This window comes from Procambarus clarkii, chromosome 43, assembly GCF_040958095.1.
Source record: "Procambarus clarkii isolate CNS0578487 chromosome 43, FALCON_Pclarkii_2.0, whole genome shotgun sequence".
Taxonomy (NCBI): Eukaryota; Metazoa; Arthropoda; class Malacostraca; order Decapoda; family Cambaridae; genus Procambarus; species Procambarus clarkii.
The window spans coordinates 32,884,277-32,903,663 of NC_091192.1; the positions used below are offsets into that span (position 1 = coordinate 32,884,277).

The 19,387-nt window shown below is 37.4% G+C and overlaps 1 protein-coding gene across 7 annotated transcripts in view; it reads left to right on the forward strand.

The window, feature by feature from the left end:
- LOC123755933 (putative helicase mov-10-B.1) overlaps positions 1 to 18,363 on the forward strand; it is a 71,205-nt gene extending 52,842 nt beyond the window's left edge. For all 7 annotated transcript variants that reach the window (XM_045738901.2, XM_069300214.1, XM_045738897.2 and 4 more), the window contains 6 exons: positions 3,495 to 3,635; positions 4,951 to 5,058; positions 8,682 to 8,852; positions 9,063 to 9,139; positions 14,380 to 14,501; positions 15,332 to 18,363. In XM_045738901.2, coding sequence (XP_045594857.2) covers positions 3,495 to 3,635; positions 4,951 to 5,058; positions 8,682 to 8,852; positions 9,063 to 9,139; positions 14,380 to 14,501; positions 15,332 to 15,402 — 690 coding nt within the window. In that variant the 3' untranslated portion in view covers positions 15,403 to 18,363. The remainder of the gene's footprint in view (positions 1 to 3,494; positions 3,636 to 4,950; positions 5,059 to 8,681; positions 8,853 to 9,062; positions 9,140 to 14,379; positions 14,502 to 15,331) is intronic.
- The last annotated feature ends 1,024 nt before the right edge of the window (positions 18,364 to 19,387 follow it).

Genomic DNA, 19,387 nt, shown 5'->3' on the forward strand with positions numbered 1-19,387 from the left:
CTGAAATTATGAAAGAAACTGAAGTGTGAATGATTTCACTGACTATGAATAAGAATCAACTAATTCCACCTTGAGGAATTATCTAGTAAGTTACTGCAAATAGAGACAGTTAACATGAACAAATCCACAAGGGCTGCGACGAGGATTCAAACCTACGTCCAGGAGCATCCCAGACGCTACCTTAATCGACTGAGCTACGACATGATCAAAAGAGTTGAAACTGAAGTTCTACTGAACTTATTAGATCTTGCAGCCTCTTCGAGACAAAAACCAGGGTTTTACTCGACTACAGTTAACATGAATGGTGTTGCTTTTTTAGTTCAATACTTGCATATCATTGAGGGAAAGAAGGGATTTTTGAGCATTTAGAATCTATTCATATGTTTCCTCTATGTTGTTAAGTTAAACTTAAGTGGATTAGCTACATACATGGTTTTCTAAGAAGCTCTGCCTATTTTGTGGTGTGTTTAATTTTTTTCTTGAATACCATCCTTTAACCCTTAACATGCTCGGGGTCTAATATCCTGCTATCCACACAGGCGCATGTCATTTTGAAAAAAAAAAAAATTTTTTTTTTTTGCTAATCTGTTAAGTTCTGTTCACTGATTACGGGAAAAATAAAAAAAAAATTCTATTGTACTTACTTTTGTTGCAATAGAGCCGAGAAGCTCTGCGATGACGTCACAATCTGCATGGTCGCTCATGCAGTACACGCCCGGGAGATGTTGCGCGCGGTCCTCAAACAGCCAGAGTTGCCACAAATATATTTTCGCGCTATTTATTTACAATGTCTAAGCGCATTTTATCTAATTTTTTTTCACTAATTGTGTTTCAAATACTGTTTGAACATATTTTGTATCAATAATTGTTGCATATTTGAGTATACACAGGCGCACACAAATGTTTTCAATTACGGCAATATAATATGTCATTACAGTCTATTATATTATATGTTCTGCTTATATGTTTACATATTTACACACTCGCACACACTATACACACTTTGAAGCACACTTAGAAGATTTCTAGACTGTGGTAGTCATTGAAGCAGTCGACAGCACATAATGGGATACCACACGTTTCACACCATGTTTGCACAAGCTTCCGTTTCTTGTCTCTACGTGTCGTTGTTTTACACACCAAGCAATCACGTTGGGCTATTGCACGCTTCACACCAGGTGGCAAATACTTAAGTTTGTGTGCTAGGAAGCCTTCAGTGTGAGCGAGGCATGGAGTACCAGCATGCTGCAACAGTGGGTTTATGATGGGCCGCTGAATACCTGGGACATCTTTTGCAAACTTTCCTAATAACTGTATTGCAGCATCAAATACAAAGTCACGGAAAGTGGGCTTACGTCCAGTTCTCACAAGGTACATGTTGAAACAGTTCAGCATGCTCATGTCCACAAGATGGAAGAACACTTTTTTCGTCCACCTACATGTCTTCCGCACACACTCTGCAGTGCCAATCATCATGTCTGATTTATCAATCAACCGCATGTTGATATTATAGTCTAAAACACAGTCTGGCTTATATAGTGGTGCGTTTGTTTTATGGCTCACTTTCCCACTGTTCACCATTGTTCCATCATGAATTGTTGTCAACAAGTTCACCTCTCTTTTGTCTTTCCACCGAACTGACAGAATGTTATCACTTTTCCTTCTCTGACACTCACCAACTGCAATGTCGTTGTCAAACACAGGCATTTCCCTTCGTTGTGGCTTTACTGTACCAACCAATCCGGTTCTATTTTCTAGCAAGAACCGAGCTAGCAAGGGACTTGTATAGTAATTATCTGTGTATAAAATGTGTCCCTTGTTCATCCACGGAGCCATGATGGTCTTCATTACACTCCCCGAGAATCCATGTTCGTCGTTACCGGGAATGTCTACATCACTAGCCAAGTACAGAATCATGTGTAACACGTATCCTGTCTCACAATCACAAAGAACAAAAAATTTCAGGCCAAATCGGTTTCGTTTTGAGGGAATGTACTGTTTGAATGGAACACGTCCCTTGAAAAGTATGAGAGATTCATCAACCACCAGCTTCTGTGCTGGTACGTAAAAATCTCTGAATTTTCCAATAACATCGTTCATGTAGTGCCTCACTCGCCACAGTCTATCATCAGGTGTTCGGTCCTGAACACTTCCAAAATGTAGACACCTGAGGAGTATCTGAAACCTGTCTCGTGACATATATTTCCCGAATAAAGGTGTTGGTATTGTCTTGTCCTTGCTCCAATAGTCATTTATTGCATGTTTGTGACAGTGCTTCATCAACAAACAGAGTGCCAAAAACACATACATTTCCGCCACTGTGGTATTTTTCCAACGCTGCAGTCGTGAAAATTCTGTGATTTCCCTCTCAATCAGGTAAGCAGCATGCAGGTTCGTTTGGTGTACAATGTATTCCATGAGTGGTTCATCATAGAATGCTGTAAAATATTCCATCTCAGCCATGTCCTCACCTTGATTAGGGAAAAGGTTTGTAATCCCTACATCTTTATCGTCAAAGTGAGGAATATTAGGAATAAAATCGTCACCATCACTCCACTCAAGTACACCAGGCGTCCTGCGAGATGCAGAGGAAAGACGGCGAGGAAGCGATGCATACCGGCGACCAGGAGCTGAATACCGTCTGCGAGAAGCACGGCGGCTACGTGCACGTGAGGTGGGTGCACGTGAACACGAGGGTCTTGGTCCCTCATTTGGTGCTATGCGGTGGCGCTTGGCTGGGCGAGATGCTGCTGACGCGACAATTTCTCGCCCAGTTACACCACTGGTACCAGCCACAGGCTCAATAAAACTTTGATCTGAGTCACTAAACCCAGAAAAGGAGTCACCTCCCTCTGACTCGTCACCCTCAAACAGAAAATATCCACAGGAACTGTGAGGTCGTGGTAGAATTGGGGTAGAAAATGGGCGAGGAGGCATGGGAGAGCGTATAGGCCTCGCCATGGCATGGCGGTCATTCTCACTTTCACTGCTGCTGCTACTATCTCCCGACAACTGTGTATAATCCTCATCGTTGTCTGAATCGTCAAACACACTTTCTTCACCTTCAGAGAATAATTCGTGGGCTATTTGCTCTGGGGTGAGGGACTGAGTGATGCGTGCTCGTGAGGCGTTTCACCGTGCGCTCGCCATGGTGACTCTCGCTAAACTGAGGCCTCCCATGCCATCGGAGCGTGAGCTGGATTTTTTTTCAAAATGGCCGCTGTTTACTAGAGCCCCTGGGCAGCGTATGGGACCCCCAGCTACACCGCGGGCCATTCAAATCGTGCGCGGTACCCATACACTTCATATGAAGTGAAGCGCAGTTGACTGGTAAAACGATTTACACTTCATATGAAGTGATGCGCACTTTAAGGGTTAATGTTATTTATTTTTGTTACGCTTTATTTACTATTTTTAGTTGTTGCACATGTTAAAAATAATTTTGTTGAATATTTAAACCTGCTGAATTAATGCTTAGTTGATTTTTTCTACAGCCATGTTCAGACCAGGTGTTGGTGAATTCTCTCTGTAACTGGGAGCATCTTCCAAAGAAAAAGTTTCCCCTCATCTTCCATGCAGTTAAAGGCAAAGATGAACGAGAAGGAAATTCTCCCAGCTACTTCAATTCTCTTGAGGTTTGTTCGCATGTCTAACGCGCATGCATAAAAATATGTATAGCTTTCACAGTCAAATTACTAGAAAATGATGAATCAATGAGAAAATATTGAGGGATTGTTCAATGGGATTGATCCATCATCCCTATTCACACCTTTATGTTTGTCATTTTTGACTGTAAATGCTGCTATCCTTTCTTGCAGCTCTGCACCATTACAGTACACTATTTGAAATTGCATTTCAAATACTAGGGCTAGTCTAGCAATTGTGGCTGTTGATCTAATCTCACACACATTCTTCTGGGTCAACTCTCTTGTACCTGTACCTACTTCTACTGTCTTGGTTTTTCAGAGCTGCTAGATGCATTTCTCAGAAAGGAGCTTATCATCTACATTCTAAGCTCTACTTCTAATGCTGCTATTAGTATGATTTTCTCTATTTTAAATACAGTATACTGCATACTCACTCCAATGAGCCCCGCTCTAACGAATTCCCGGATGGTCTAAACAAATTACATTCAGTACTTAATATTCAATGGAACATACAAATGTTTTATTAAGCGAGGATTGTTCGTCCGAGCCGTCATCCAAAAAAGTTCATGTTCTGTACTATTGGAATTATAAAGAGCATAACAAAAAAGTGGAATATACTATCCACACAGATAACCTAAGAAATCCTAGGTCTAATAAATGCATAATTTAGTACATATACTTAACACGGCCTAGGAAAAGTTAGGTTTGGTTGTTATCTTTTTCAGTGAATCCTCTACCAAATTAATCCCCCGGTACCGGTACTCTCACAAGTCAAGCATGGCCTCGGGCCGGGCTTGGGGAGTAGAAGAACTCCCAGAACCCCATCAACCAGGTATCAATACTAGAAACATGGAGTTCATTTGTGTAATAGACATGTTTTGTACTACCTTCCATAGTAAATACAGTGGAACCTCGAGTGACGTGGGGCTCCAGTTACGAGCCTTTCGAGTAACGAGCAAGCCACTCGCAGAAAATATGTCTCGACTGATGAGCTTTCGCTTGATTAACGAGCGTTCCCGCTTGTTCTCCCGACACCTCCGACGACAGTTTTGTTGTTGTTTCGCAAGACGAGTTTTCCACATAATGAGCTCGGTGTCGGAATGGATTAAACTCGTTAATCGAGGCGCCACTTGTATAGATACTCTCACTTTTGGATGACAGCTTGTATATATAACACTGTAATATATATATCATCTCACTGATACATTTCAGGTTTAATAGCATTATGATAATTTGGTAAAGACTACATGAATAATTTGTAGACCAAAGTTTGTTAACCACTTGCATGTATTTATATCACCAGGTGTCTTCAGTGATGGACTATGTAAAGAAGCTCCTTGATTCTAAAAACCCAAAGATCATGCCCAAGGAAATTGGAATAATTACTCCTTACAGAAGACAAGTAGAGAAGGTAAGAATTAGGCTAGAAAGAAACCAGATATGGTTTTAATTGAAAAGGAGTGTATGAGTGTATGAGTGTAGAGGAGTCTATCCTCAATAGAATTAGCTATTTTGAACTAGATCCATTCTATGGTTTTAGTTAATCTTTCTAGTGGCACGTCCAAAATCTTTCCTCATTTGTAGTGGCTTAGATTGTTCCAGTATTTATTAAAAAGTTTGAGCTTGGAAACTTTGCGACCCCATAGTCATTCTTGTTATAGACAACCTCGTAGTGCTTTGCAGTTCATAAACTGTTGAATAAATGCTAACTAAGCCACCATGATCGGGGAAAACTACACAGGTTTTGTAAGTGGTCACACAATTGCTTGATGTGTCCTTGTCTGGATTCATGAGAAATCTGAATGTCAGAAATGCTACTCTTTCTTGGCTATTTATCTCCTAATCTATATATATTTTGTTTACATCAAATAATTTGTCAAACACCATGAAAAAGCAACCATAGCATTATATTTTAGCTCTTCTCTATGGTTTACCCAAACTTCGTATAGGACTGTACCTATTTGGTAAATTGTTGAAAACTCAATCCAAGCATTATTTAGAGGTACAGTACTATATAGTCTCTCTCTTTTCTCCAAGATTAATGGGCAAATTTTGCTTAGCAAAATCTTAATTTGAACTTGTCATATGCTGAATATCTGTCAAAAGATAAATTAATTGCTGTATGTGATTTGAATCTCTCAACGATGGATTGAATACTGTATCTGGATTGAAGCCAGGATGTTCTAAAATGATCTACTCACGTGGACATACACACACTTGAAGATACATAAAAGCACATACACAAAACTTGAAGATGATATTTTAAATGAGATCATATTCCCAAAGGGGCTACTCGGTCTGAAGACGGGATAGAAAATTTAGGAAAGGCGGTGGCGTTGCTGTGCTGGTGAAAGAACACCTGAAGGTAAACGAAATAATGATTACCAGTCCATGAGAAGTTGACATAATAACACTACAGATCTGCAGGATTTTTGAACTTGTAGATTTGGAAACCTCATCCTGGAAACATTCATGTTTCAACATCTTAAACAAGCTATGAGGATGAGGGAAGGGGATGTTCCCTCCATGCTGGATTTAATATTTACCAGGAAAGAGGAAGAGATATTTGACATTCAGTACCTTTACTCCCTTGGGTAAAAGTGATGCATGTCTTTTTGGGAATAAAGTATGCAATGCATTATAATCTGAAAGAAAATGAGGTTGAAGCAGTTGAAAATCCTGATTTCAGGAGAGGTCATTATGGGGAGCTCAGACATTTCTTTAAGGAATTTGACTGGAAAGACTTGCTGTTAGGACATGAAGTAAATGAGATGTATGTCAAGTTTTGTGAAATATATGATAAAGGTATAACAAAATTTATACCAAAACAGGGATGCAGAACTAGGAAACAGGATTGATTCAACAGAAATTGCGAGATGGCCAGAGACTAAAAGACACATAAATGGAATCAATATAAGAAGAGGCCAAACCCCCAAACATACCAGCGATACAAAGGTGTGAGAAACAACTACACGGCAGCGAGGAGAGAAGCAGAAAGAAATTTTTAAAAAGGGATTGCGGACAAATGTAAAACAGAACCAGGCCTATTCTATAAATTCATAAACAACAAATTCCAGGTAAAGGATAATATTCAGAGGTTGAAAATGAGAATCAGATTCATGGAAAATGAAAAGGAAATGTGTGAAACATTAAATGAAAAGTTCCAAAGTGTGTTTGTACAAAAAGAAATCTTCAGGGAACCAGATACAATAAGAATTCCAGAGAACAACATAGAGCACATAGAGGTGTGTAGAGACGAAGAGGAAAAAATGCTCAAAGAGCTAAATAAGAACAAAGCAGTTGGTCCAGATGGAGTTTTATCATAGGTTCTGAGAGAATGTGCACCTGAACTCAGCATTCCGCTTCAACTGATTTTTCAGGCATCCCTGTGTACAGGAGTTGTAGCTGATGTGTGGAAAAAGGCTAACATAGTTCCAATCTACAAAAGTGGCAGCAGGGAAGACCCTCCCTCAATTATAGACCTGTATCATTGACAAGTGTAATAGTCAAAATACTTTATTGGAAAAAATAATAAAACTAAATGGGTAGAACACCTGGAGAAAAACAATATAATATCAGAGTCAGTAAAACTTACTCAGTTTTTATGAGCGAGCCACAGAGATTTTACAGGAAAGAGATGGTTGGGTTGACTGCATCTATCTAGACCTAAAAAAGGCTTTTGACAGAGTTCCACATAAGACGTTCTGGAAACTGGAACATATTGGAGGGGTGACAGGTAAGCTTCTAACATGGATGAAAAATTTCCTAACTGATAGAAAAATGAGGGTCGTAATACCACAGGGTCCAGTTCTTGCACCGGTAATGTTCATTGTCTACATAAACGATCTACTAGTTGGAATACAGAATTATATGAACAAGTTTGCTGATGATGCTAAGATAAAAGGGAAGATAAGAAACTTAGATGATTGTCATGTCCTTCAAGAAAACCTGGACAAAATAAGTATATGGAGCACCACTTGGTAAATGGAATTTAATGTGATTAAATGCCATGTTATGGAATCTGGAATTGGAGAACATAGACCCCACACAACTTAGAAATTATGTGAGAAGCTTTTAAAGAATTCTGATAAAGAAAGAGATCTAGGGGTGATTCTAGATAGAAAACTGTCACCTGAGGACCACATTAAGAACATTGTGCAAGGAGCCTGTGCTACACTTTCTAACTTCAGAATTGTTTTAAATACATGGATGGAAAAATACTAAAGAAATTGTTCACGACTTTTGTTAGACCAAAGCTGGAATAAACAGCGATTGTATGGTGCCCATATCTTAAGAAGCACATCAACAGACTGGAGAAGGTGCAAAGACATACCACTAAGTGACTCTCAGAACTGAAGGGCAAGAGCTACGAGAAGAGATTAGAAGCATTAAATATACAAAAACTAGAAGATAGAAGAAAAGGAGGCGATACGATCACTAGGTACAAAGTAGTAACAGCATAAAGTTGATAGGGAAAAATTCCTGAGACCCGGAACTTCAAGAAAAAGAGGTCATAGATTTAAACTAATGAAACAAAGTTATCGAAAAAATATCAGAAAATTCACTTTTGTAAACAGAGTGATAGACGGTTGGAACAAGTTAGGTGAGAAGGTGGTGGAGGCCAAAACCGTCAGTAATTTTTAAGCGTTCTATGACAAAGAGTGCTGGGGAGACGGGACACCACAAGCGTAGCTCTCATCCTGTAACTACACTTAGGTAATTACACAATTTAGACAAAAATATTCAATTATCAGGGATACATTTTTATTTAATGATATTCTTGTCCTTACTGTGTTTTGTTTATTTCAGCAGTGAATATTAAATGTACTCTTTCAGTTTTTAAGCAAATCCATCTGTATGTGTTTCCAAAAGTATAAATGTATTTGTAGTCCACTGTATTTGTAGAAGCGACTGTTTTTTTATTAAGTATATATGGACAGCCTTTGTTGAATCATAAAAACATTTGTGCTCTAATATATTGAATTCATTTTTTGTCTGTTGCTATATATTGCAATATATTTTTACTTTTAATAGATCAGGAACCAAATGAAGAAAGTACATGGCACAAATGATATTAAGGTCGGCTCCCCTGAAGAATTCCAAGGAGACGAACGGCGTGTCATCATAATTTCTACTGTTCGTGCTTCTGCTGATAAGCTTGCTGGTGATCAGTTCTTCAAACTTGGGTTCTTGCGCAATCCTAAGGTATTACCCTGATTTCTAGGAGCAGTTCAAGCTTTTCTCGGATAAATAACCCAACCCACGCACATGAAATGAAAGTGACAAAATTTCTATAAATATAAAGCATTTGGCCCTCATTGCTTTTGTACCCTATCTTAATTATTAGAACATAATAGTAACATAAAATACATGAAGTATATTTGCTATCGACTAACGCATGTACTTTCTTTGCAGAGATTTAATGTGGCTGTCACTCGTGCCAAGGCTTTGCTCATCATAGTTGGCTGTCCAGAAATCTTGTGTTTGGATGAGTAAGTATTATTTTTAAGTAAACAAAGACACATGTTAAGTGTCTTTGTTAAGCCATTTGTTGGGAGTTTGCCTGTCATGTTGATTTTATATTTCCAAGAGAAGGCTCTTTCAGTTACCATTTTGTCTTGACCATCTTTTCAACCATTTTCTTAGCTTCAAATTAGCATTTGTTATGGTGAAATATTTATTGAGTTCATAAATGAGTCGGGCCATTTGTTTTTTTTTTGCTATCAATAGATACAAATTATTATCCAGGCTGTATTTGTTGGTTTACAGGTTTAAACACACCATTAGTTCTCAAAAGAAAATATTTAGAAAGTAAGTGTATTTAAATAATTAATGATGCATTTATTCCAACAGAAGCACATGTAAAAGATCTGTGTTGCATAGGTTTGGTGCAGAATGTTGAGGTGATCCTCATTATGGGATTAGTAGGATCTTATTGACCTTATTTGCTCACATATAAGACACATATATTTTAATGAGGATATTTTGTGGAAGATTGTTTTTGTAGGATTCATTATAAATTTATTGAAAGCAATTTTCAAGTGGTTGTGTACTAGTAAGAATCGTTTGACCTTGTGTGTAAATCCAGTATAATCTCTGTTGGTGGTGGGAGCAAAAATTATGCGTCTTATCTGCTAGAAAATACAGTAATGGAGCAAGAGTTTGATGCTGTCTCCTACAGTAGGCTAATTCTCAAGTTGGAAAAGCAGGCTGGGATAACATAAAGATATGGGAATGGATTAGTTGTATTAATAGTTGTTGAGAAAGAGGAAAGAGTGTTGGAGAGAAGCAGTAAATAGGTACCTGGAAGCAGCTGTCACGGGCTGCTTCCTGGGGGTGGAGGCCTGGTCGAGGACCGGGCCGCGGGGGCACTAAAAATCCCCAAAATCATCTCAAGGTAACCTCAAGATGGCTGAATAAATGCCTGATACCACAAGAATATGCAGGGTTGGGATTCATCAAGCAATTACCCAACCACTTACGACAATTGTACATTTTTCCTCAATCATGGTGGTTTTGTTTACATTTATTAAACAGTTTATGAGCTTGGAAATTCCTCAGCCCAAGGTTATTGTTGTTATTAAAACCTTGCAGTGCTTTGGAGCTTATGAACTTTAATAAATGTAAACACAGCCGCCATGATTAACCCTTAGGCTGCGCATCCCATCATATGAAGTATTAGGGTACAGCATAAGATTTTTAAAATCCCACGGGTATACAGGCTTACATTGGCTTCCTCAGGCCTAAAGTAAATGGACACTATTTTAAAACAAATTCGTTGACACTGTTCGATGTTGTCGCCATCGGTGAGGTTGCAGCTGCGCCGGCTCATTAAATTAGCTATGTTTCATTGGATCTGTAAACTTGGATAACTTCGGTAATTCTAGAGCTAATACATGCATCACTTCTCTGACCTCAAGGGAATAGCACTTATTAGCTCAAAACTGGTCGACATAACACCAAAAATAGAATGTTTTATTGTTCTTTTAGCAAATAATATAGTTCATATCTTAGTGACACTAATATATCTGTGCGTACCTATGATCTACATGTTCTGTGATACAAATAACATTATTGACAGTCTGTTGTGTCATTGCACTTGAAAAACTATGGAATATCATTAGAAATGAGAAGAAAACATTATATATATTCAATGCTTGCAGTTACAATTTCATGCAAAACATGTAGAGCCTGGCTGAACTCTTGACCACATGTTATGAGGTTACCACACCCATCACAACAGCTCAGGGGTTCATAATCGTGAATGAAATGTACATAATTATATATGTAGTATGTATACAGTATAATAATACCATAAATAGAATGTTTAAGTGTTTCTAGCAAAAAAGATAGACACATCTTAGTGACGTGAAAATATTTGAGCATTCCGACATTCCATTCATTTTATTTCAAAATTTTGCAAAGCCACACTGTTGAATAACATTACTACAAAAACAAAAACAAAAAACTAATCATAAATATTGATATAGATATGTAAAAATATATTCATGGCAACTCCTGCCTGACGGCTGGCTCGTGGCTACCAACTTGGGAAGCTTGCTTGATGAGCGCACATAAATCGTGACGTCATAGCAAGACTTTCTGGCTTTACCACAGCCAAAGTAAGTCACATACAATAATTTTGTTCTCCCTTATTACCAGGGAATGCATTTTAGCACTATCGCTCGCTTTGGACACCGATCACGTCCATTTTTTTTCTCCTGAGTCATAGCCGTGGACAGGACTTGCATCCACTACAAAGATATTTGTATAAAATTAATTTTTTATCCCATTGACCTCGGGATAGTTTCAAAATAAGTGCCTTTAAAATGTGCACAATTTGATAAGATGTGAGCCCCGTGTACTCGCGGGAGTTTTGAATCCTACGCTATACCTACGATCACCGTGAGGCGCTCTGCACACCCTCGATCTAGCAACCCGTTCTCGCAAATTCGTAAAGTCAATATTGACTTATTAACTACGTGCATAGGTGATATACTAAACATAATAGATACCCTTAAAAAGATTCATAGAAAACACCGACCTTACCTAACCTTGTTAGTATCTTAAGATAAGCATCTTATTGCTTCGTAATTACAATTATTACTTAACCTATACCTATTATAGGTTAGGTAATAATTGTAATTACGAAGCAATAAGATGCTTATCTTAACATACTAAGTAGGTTAGGTAAGGTCGGTGTTTTCTATGAATCTTTTTAAGGGTATCTATTATGTTAAGTATGTCACCTATGCACATATTTAATAAGTCAATATTGACTTATTAAATTTGCGAGAACGGGTTGCGATCTAGAGCCTCAAGGCGCTCTGTGCAGTGCAGTGGTTACAGTGCGGTGGTTAAGGCACTTTGAGCAGTGCAGTGGTTAAAGAATTCTTGAGACCATCTAAGGGTGGTTTTGGATAGTAAACTGTCATTAGAGGAACACATAAAGAACATTGTGTGAGGAGCTTATGAGTTGCTTTCCAACTTGGATATTCTTTTAATTATGGATGGTGAAATACTAAAGAAAATGTTCATGAATTTTTTAGTCCAAAATTGGAATATGCAGCAGTTGTATGGTGCCCATATCTCAAGAAGCACATAAATGAACTGGAAAACGTGCAACGGCGTGCTACAAAGTGGCTTCTGGGACTGAAAAATAAGAGTTACAAGGAGAGACTATAGGCATTAAACATGCCAAAACTAGAAGATAGAAGAAAAAGAAATGATATGATCATTACTAACAAAATACTAACAGAAATCCACCAAATTGACAAAGAGGAATTCCTGAAACCAGCATCTTCAAGAAAAAGAGGACACAGATTCAAGCTTAGGAAACAAAGGTGCTGAAAAAATATTAGAAAGTTTTCTTTTGAAAACAAAGAGTGGTAGATGGTTGGAACAAGTGTGGTGGTGGTGAAGGCCGAAACCATTATACGACAGAGTACAGTACTGTACTGGGAAGACGGGACAACACGAGCGTAGCTCTCATCCTATAAATACACTTAGGTAATTACGTAAGGGGGCCTAACACCAAAAAATAAAAGTTGTTCATTTTCAATCAAACTTTATTTGCTAGTTGTATATGAAAAGGGCTTCAACTGGTCCAAGTCTCAGCATCATAGCATAACTAGGAAAGGAGAAAAAATATAAAACCTATTATTCAACAAATTTTCAACACTTCAAAATGCCTGGACAAACACAAGTGTCAATTAAAATAATTTCTATGACAGCTATCACATTAGCATATTTTATGGATTTCTATGAACAATTTTATCAAAAAATTGTTTAGTGCAATAATACAATTTTTCAGTTTCCCTGCAGAAATATGCAACAAACTGATGTTTATAAATATTTTTAAAAATCAATAAATGGACATAGAAGAAAAGTGTCTCATACAGATTGTAGAAGAACAAATTCTATATATAATGTGTAATTTTCATAAAAATTGATTAATAAATGAATGAGTACAGGCACCATGAAGTTGTAAATTACTTACTTGAGTAAAATAAGTTTAAAGTTTGACCACCTGTGGCTGATGTTGACGTTGGCCGAGTTCTTTCAAAATTGGCACTCTTGCAGAGAGCCATGCGGTCAGCAAGGTGTGTACATTCCATGCAAAGGTACAAAATTTAAGGTGTAATAAAGGAGATAGTAATAGGAATAAGAACATAAGAACAAAGGTAACTGCAGAAGGCCTATTGGCCCATACAAGGCAGCTCCTATTTATATCCACCCAATAAGAAAAGAATAGTAATAGGAATAAGAAGGGGATAGTAATAGGAATAAGAAGGGGATAGTAATAGGAATAGGCAAGGAATCGTAAGAGAAGACAAGGGAAAGAAAAAGAAAGAAGGAAAGAGAAAGAGAAAGAAAGATAAATGGAAGGGTAAGCTTTATTTGGGTAATCTTAGAGGAAGAAAAAGCAAGGCAAAGGTACAAAAGGTAAGGTGTAATAAAGGGGATAGTAATAGGAATAAGAACATAAGACCAAAGGTAACTGCAGGAGGCCTATTGGCCCATATGAGGCAGCTCCTATTTATACCCACCCAATAAGAAGGGGATATCCGTCCAATGGTATCCTTCTCGACTGTCATACGCATAGGAATAAGAAGGATATAGTAATAGGAATAGGCAAGGGATAATAATAGGAATAGGCAAGGGATCGTAAGAGAAAACAAGGGAAAGAAAAAGAAAGAAGGAAAGAGAAAGAAAGATAAATGAAAGGATAAGCTTTATTAGGTCACGTTTGTTAGTCGTTCCTTCACTTTATAGTGTTTGGTTTGGTCAACAGTGAGTGTATTATTTATGCATAAGAAGTTATTTTCTACATTATTACAAAAATAATTACGTTTAGAACATATGGCGCAGTACCCTCCCGGGCACCCGAGACGTGGGTCACCGGATTTTGTACAATTGCGGCTGCAAATTTACCATAAATACGTAAGTTTTCATCATAAAAATAATCGGTTTGCACCACTGTGTTGCCACAAATATGTAGTATTTTTGCAAATATTTCAGTATTTTACAATTTTTCTGAATTTTTTTCGTCTTTAGGGCCCCATCGTGCACATGAATGTAATTACCTATCTCCACCAGCACATGGAATCGTGGTCCTAGTTATAAACTTATTTTACCATTTATACTGTATATGCAAATTTACTACTTGTCTTGTACTACATGTACAGTATGTATTAATATGTTGTATTATTGTTTGTTATTTTCTTTGCAGGCATTGGGGAAAACTGCTTGATTTCATACAACAGAAAGGCGGTTATCGAGGGCATAGATTTTCTCGAAATGGTTTTGATGATTTGGATGATATTCTGACAAGATTTGATAATCTCGGCCTCCGTAAGTGTATTGGGTTCATTAATGTATTAGCCTACTCTTTACTCCCCACACTCTTCCCTCCTACCCTACCACTCCTTTCTCTTCCACCCCCTTCCTCTGTTACCCCCCTTTCTCTTCTCTTTGTCTTCCATCCTCCCTCCCTCTCTCACTCCCCCTCCTCTCCTCTCCCCCTTCTCATCCTCACCTCCTCCTCCTCCCCTCCTCCTCCTCCCCTCCTCCTCTCTTCCCTTCCTCCTCCCCCCCCTCCTCCTCTCTTCCCTTCCTCCTCCCCCCCCTCCTCCTCTCTTCCCTTCCTCCTCCCCCCCCCTCTTCCTCTCTTCCCTTCCTCCTCCTTCCCTACCTCCCTCCCTCCCTCCCTCTCTCCCTCCTTCCTCCCTCCCTCCCTCACTCCCTCCCTCCCTCCCTCCCCTCCTCCTTTCCTTCCCTCCTCCCTTCCTTCCCTCCTCCCTTCCTTCCCTCCCTTCCTAAATTTCCCTCTTCTGTTCCCTCTCCTTTCCCTCACTGCCCTCCCTCCCTATTCTTCTCTCCCACCTCTTTTCCCTCTCCTCCCTCTTCATCCTATTCACCCCCGTTCTTGTTCCTGCTCCCACTTCTCCGCCATTGCCCCCTACACCTACCCCCTCCATTCCTTCCTACCATCACCCTTTCCTTTTTATTGGCTATCCTTTCTCTTCCCTTTTATTCTCCCTCTTTTCTGAACTTTCAAAATATTCAGAAAAATATTTAACCTTTTTTATTGGGCATTGTTATTAAAAGTAAGGAATTTCTTGCAGATGAATTATTCCATTTTAAGAAATTGATCTATATTATAGTGTGTTTTATTGTTCCAGGTCCAGTATTAGGAGAGGATATCAGTGTCCGGGAATTAGCGGAGACTCCTGAGTGGCGTACAGAACACTGATGTACACGTCCAGCAGTAGGATAGCACACGAGCGGTGCCGATACATGAGTGTGTGTCCTACGCTGGGCTCCAACAAGTAGTGCACTGTCACATGTACCCTGCTCTGGGCTCACACTAGAGGCTTTAGCCATCCATTATCACCAACAGCATGACAATCATATTGTAGAAATGTGTGGACATTTTGTTTATAACACTGTTATTTGTAGGTGATTTACTCCATGTATGTGCTTACAATATCTAGCTCACAACTGGAGTTTAATCACAACTGGAGTTTAATGAAATGGTGCTTGTATTTTGTGATGTATTTTTAAAGATTATTTTTCTGTTAATTACATAATTATGTTTTCTCGTATGTTTTTTTTTTTTATATTTTATGTATTTGTCTGATTTTCTTGGACAATGAAACTCTAAGACAATATATACAAAAATATATGTTATGTTCTCATGAGGTGAGGTCATGTGATGGTAGTTTATGGGCAGAAGTTTCAATACTTGTATGTGATAAGTTAGTGTTGAAGTATCACCTTTTACACTTTTTTTTTTAAGTATCTTATTCTGATAATTTTTATATTATTTAAACACCAACACTGATTCTCATTTTTGTCAATCATAAATGCTTAGTTCTCAATCACTTTTATTAAGAAAGTTGCTTAATAAACAACTTTTCTTGTCATTGTTTAGATTTAGATTTTTCAAATACTTTTATTGATTTCAGTATTGTGTAGTTTTTGAGGCGTCGTCACTTTTATGTTCTCTTTTAGTAATGTGGAAGTTCACCGGAGAGGAACTTTAAAAGTACAAGTGGAATTAAATTGTTACAAATAATTGAAAGATTGTTGCAGACAATTGAATGATAATTGGAATATTTCTGATGTATCTGTTTAATTTGCATAGCACATCTTGCAATAACTACCAGTTTTTTAATAGATGACCAAAGATGAATTAAAGCGTGCACAGGTGCATAACTTTAAAGAAAAAATTAAGAATATATATATGAGAGTTTTTTGTATAGAATATATAAGAATTAGCTATTGTGTATACCTCTTATAAGCACAAATTTCAGATTTATCGAGTGCCAGTTTAGTAGATTAGTAATGCTTGTGCACAAAAGAATGTACCTATTTACCACTGTCTGTGCACAATCAAATATATCTATGCATCAGTTTGAGATACAGTGACATCTCCAAAATCCAGATCATTTCATTTCGGACCTTATCTGGAAGTTGCATGAAATTCTGATTACTGGAAATTTATCCTTCTGTAAAATGATTGTGCACGAAAAATATATACCCAAATCTAGGGTTTCACCTAACGTGATGTAGCACAGACTGGTCTTGATAATACAGAGCAGCAAAATGCTGTTATAGTGCTATATGATTCTGACTTACGCTTCTGTTGTCAATAATGTAGCCTTATTGTCTAAATGGTATGGATTGTTATTCTAATAACGTAGCCTTACAAGACCATGAAAAGGAGGTTCCTCTTATCTTTGTCTGATGTACACATACTACTATTGCCACACAACATTGCTTCAGTGTGCATATAATGATATATTAGAAAGAAAACAAAGAAATTAAATTATAATTTTCAAATTAAAATGTCAAAAAAATATGGTTTGATAGAAATTACTTGATTATGAACCGAGAATTCTGATTTCACTGCATCCCTCTCCAGAATCCGTTTATTTTCTTAAGATATCCAGATTTTGGAGGGGGAAATCTAGTAGGGAGATTTGGTCCATTGTTTAGAGGGATCCATTATTGTGAAGGTCTGAATTTGGGAGGGTGCACTGTATAGTATATGCTAAATGGTGGATTTTTATGTGCACCATCTTCTGTTAAATGTGGGACCAAGTAAATAACATGAGTTTTCTTAATATTATCTTAAGTAAATTAGCAGCGAAGCCCTTGTGCCTAACCAAGATTAAATGTTTAGCACTTACTCCAAGCCATATATATTACACCTGGCTTGATTTGTGTGAATATGGTAAAGATGGAAGCATATCCATATTACAAACACTTTCTTCAGATTTGTGAAGAGTTTCTGGCCGGTTATATTGCAATACCAATCATTTGTGCTTTGATATCATGAGGTGTGGGTTTTACCCTAACATCACATAGTGATCAAGTGCGGTGAAAGGCAGACATTCTCCTATGCTGTACTAAGGCCTCAGACTACCCAGCATTTCTATCCTGGCAGTAGTTACTAGATACTGTGAATTATGTCATGGGACTGTGTCATCTCATTCTTTTTAAGAAGTTATTGCCACTACAAAGAATGAAATGTAGAAAAATCTTGATTTGTGAGTAAAGTGCGAGCGCGCGCACACACGCACATGTGTGTGCGTGTGTGACATCGCACATGTTGATCCTGGGGAGACGGAACACCACAAGCGTAGCTCTCATCCTGTAACTACACTTAGGTAATTACACACTCACACGCTCGCTCGCTCACTCACTCACTCACTCTGACACTTCATGTTTGTTGTGCCAGCTGACCCATCCAGAGTTATGATCCTGCCAGTGTTTGTATTAGTTCCTATTTCCATGTCTGTACTGTAGTTACAACTCATTTCTTTCCTGTGTTTTTACATCCATTTATGCCTGTTACTTATTCTCAAATACCTTTTTTTGTGTTATCATTCCACCCAAAGCATTCCTATATCATTATCCTAGAATTTTATATGATTTATGTATTCTAAGATTACAGTCATTTATTTGATAAGGAGAAATTAAAAACTCGTGCAGTTATGATACCTGATGTAAGACTTAATAGAACAAGTCATATTCTTGTGATCTTAGGCGTAGTAATATCGTCATATTTACTGACTTTTGCTCATACTTCCCATGGTATTATTTTTCATGACTGTGTACTGTATTTTTAATATTGGTGATAAAAAATAACTTCGAAACAATTGTGGCATTTTTTATAATAAATTTAACTAGAATGAAACTGATCAAAGTTTTGTTTGTATTACCACCGTATTTAAGTTTTGTTTGTAATCTTCATTTATTGTTCTGTGGAATCTGAAATGTGATTCATTTTGACATTCGTAGCTTCAATTATCCATCTGAACTTTATCACTAAATAAACCATGGTAAAGTTAAGGCACAGAAAGGAATTATTTATGCCAATATTCTTATTTTTTAACCTATACAATTTAATTGTAATATTGGTATCCATACAGTATGTATAAATACTTTTGTATTGCACACGCTATATAATCATGTCTTGGGAGTGCCATAGCTCTGTTTGCATGTTTTTGGCAATCCCAGCTTTTGAGATGTGTGTCCTGATGAGAGTTGGAAGCATTACAATGTAGGGTGTGAATTAGCTATTGTCTTGTTTAAAACTGCAAGACCAAACTAGCCTCTAGAGCCAATGCGAACATCTTAAAAAAAAAGGTTTACCATGGCTGAATGAAAGTGCATACCGAGTAGTTTATGTTGCCCTAGTGCTATGTCAGTATCCATGACTTCTCTTTAATGTTGTTTCACCATTAAAATACCTGGGCATTGTTACTACATTTGTTATTATAATTAATACCATTCCCTCCCTATTGTGAGAGAAATTTTCATTAACACAAAGAAAATTGTGAAGGATTCTATTTTGCAGCAACATTATATTTATACCTAGTTCATTATGTTTTAAGATTCCTGCTGTGTCCCTTGTGAAATGTACAAAACCAGCTTTTTTTGAATGGTAAACCCCATCCCAAAGTAAGCAATAAACTCGTGTGTGTGTGTCTATCTATCTATCTATATATATATATATATATATACATATATATATATATATATATATATATATATATATATATATATATATATATATATATATATATATATATATATATATATATATATATATATATATATATATATATAAAATGAATGAATGAATGAATGACAGTGTCAGACCACGGAGGAAGAATTGAAACAGGAATTTCCTTAAGTACTTTCGAATATTAATACATCTTCAGAAG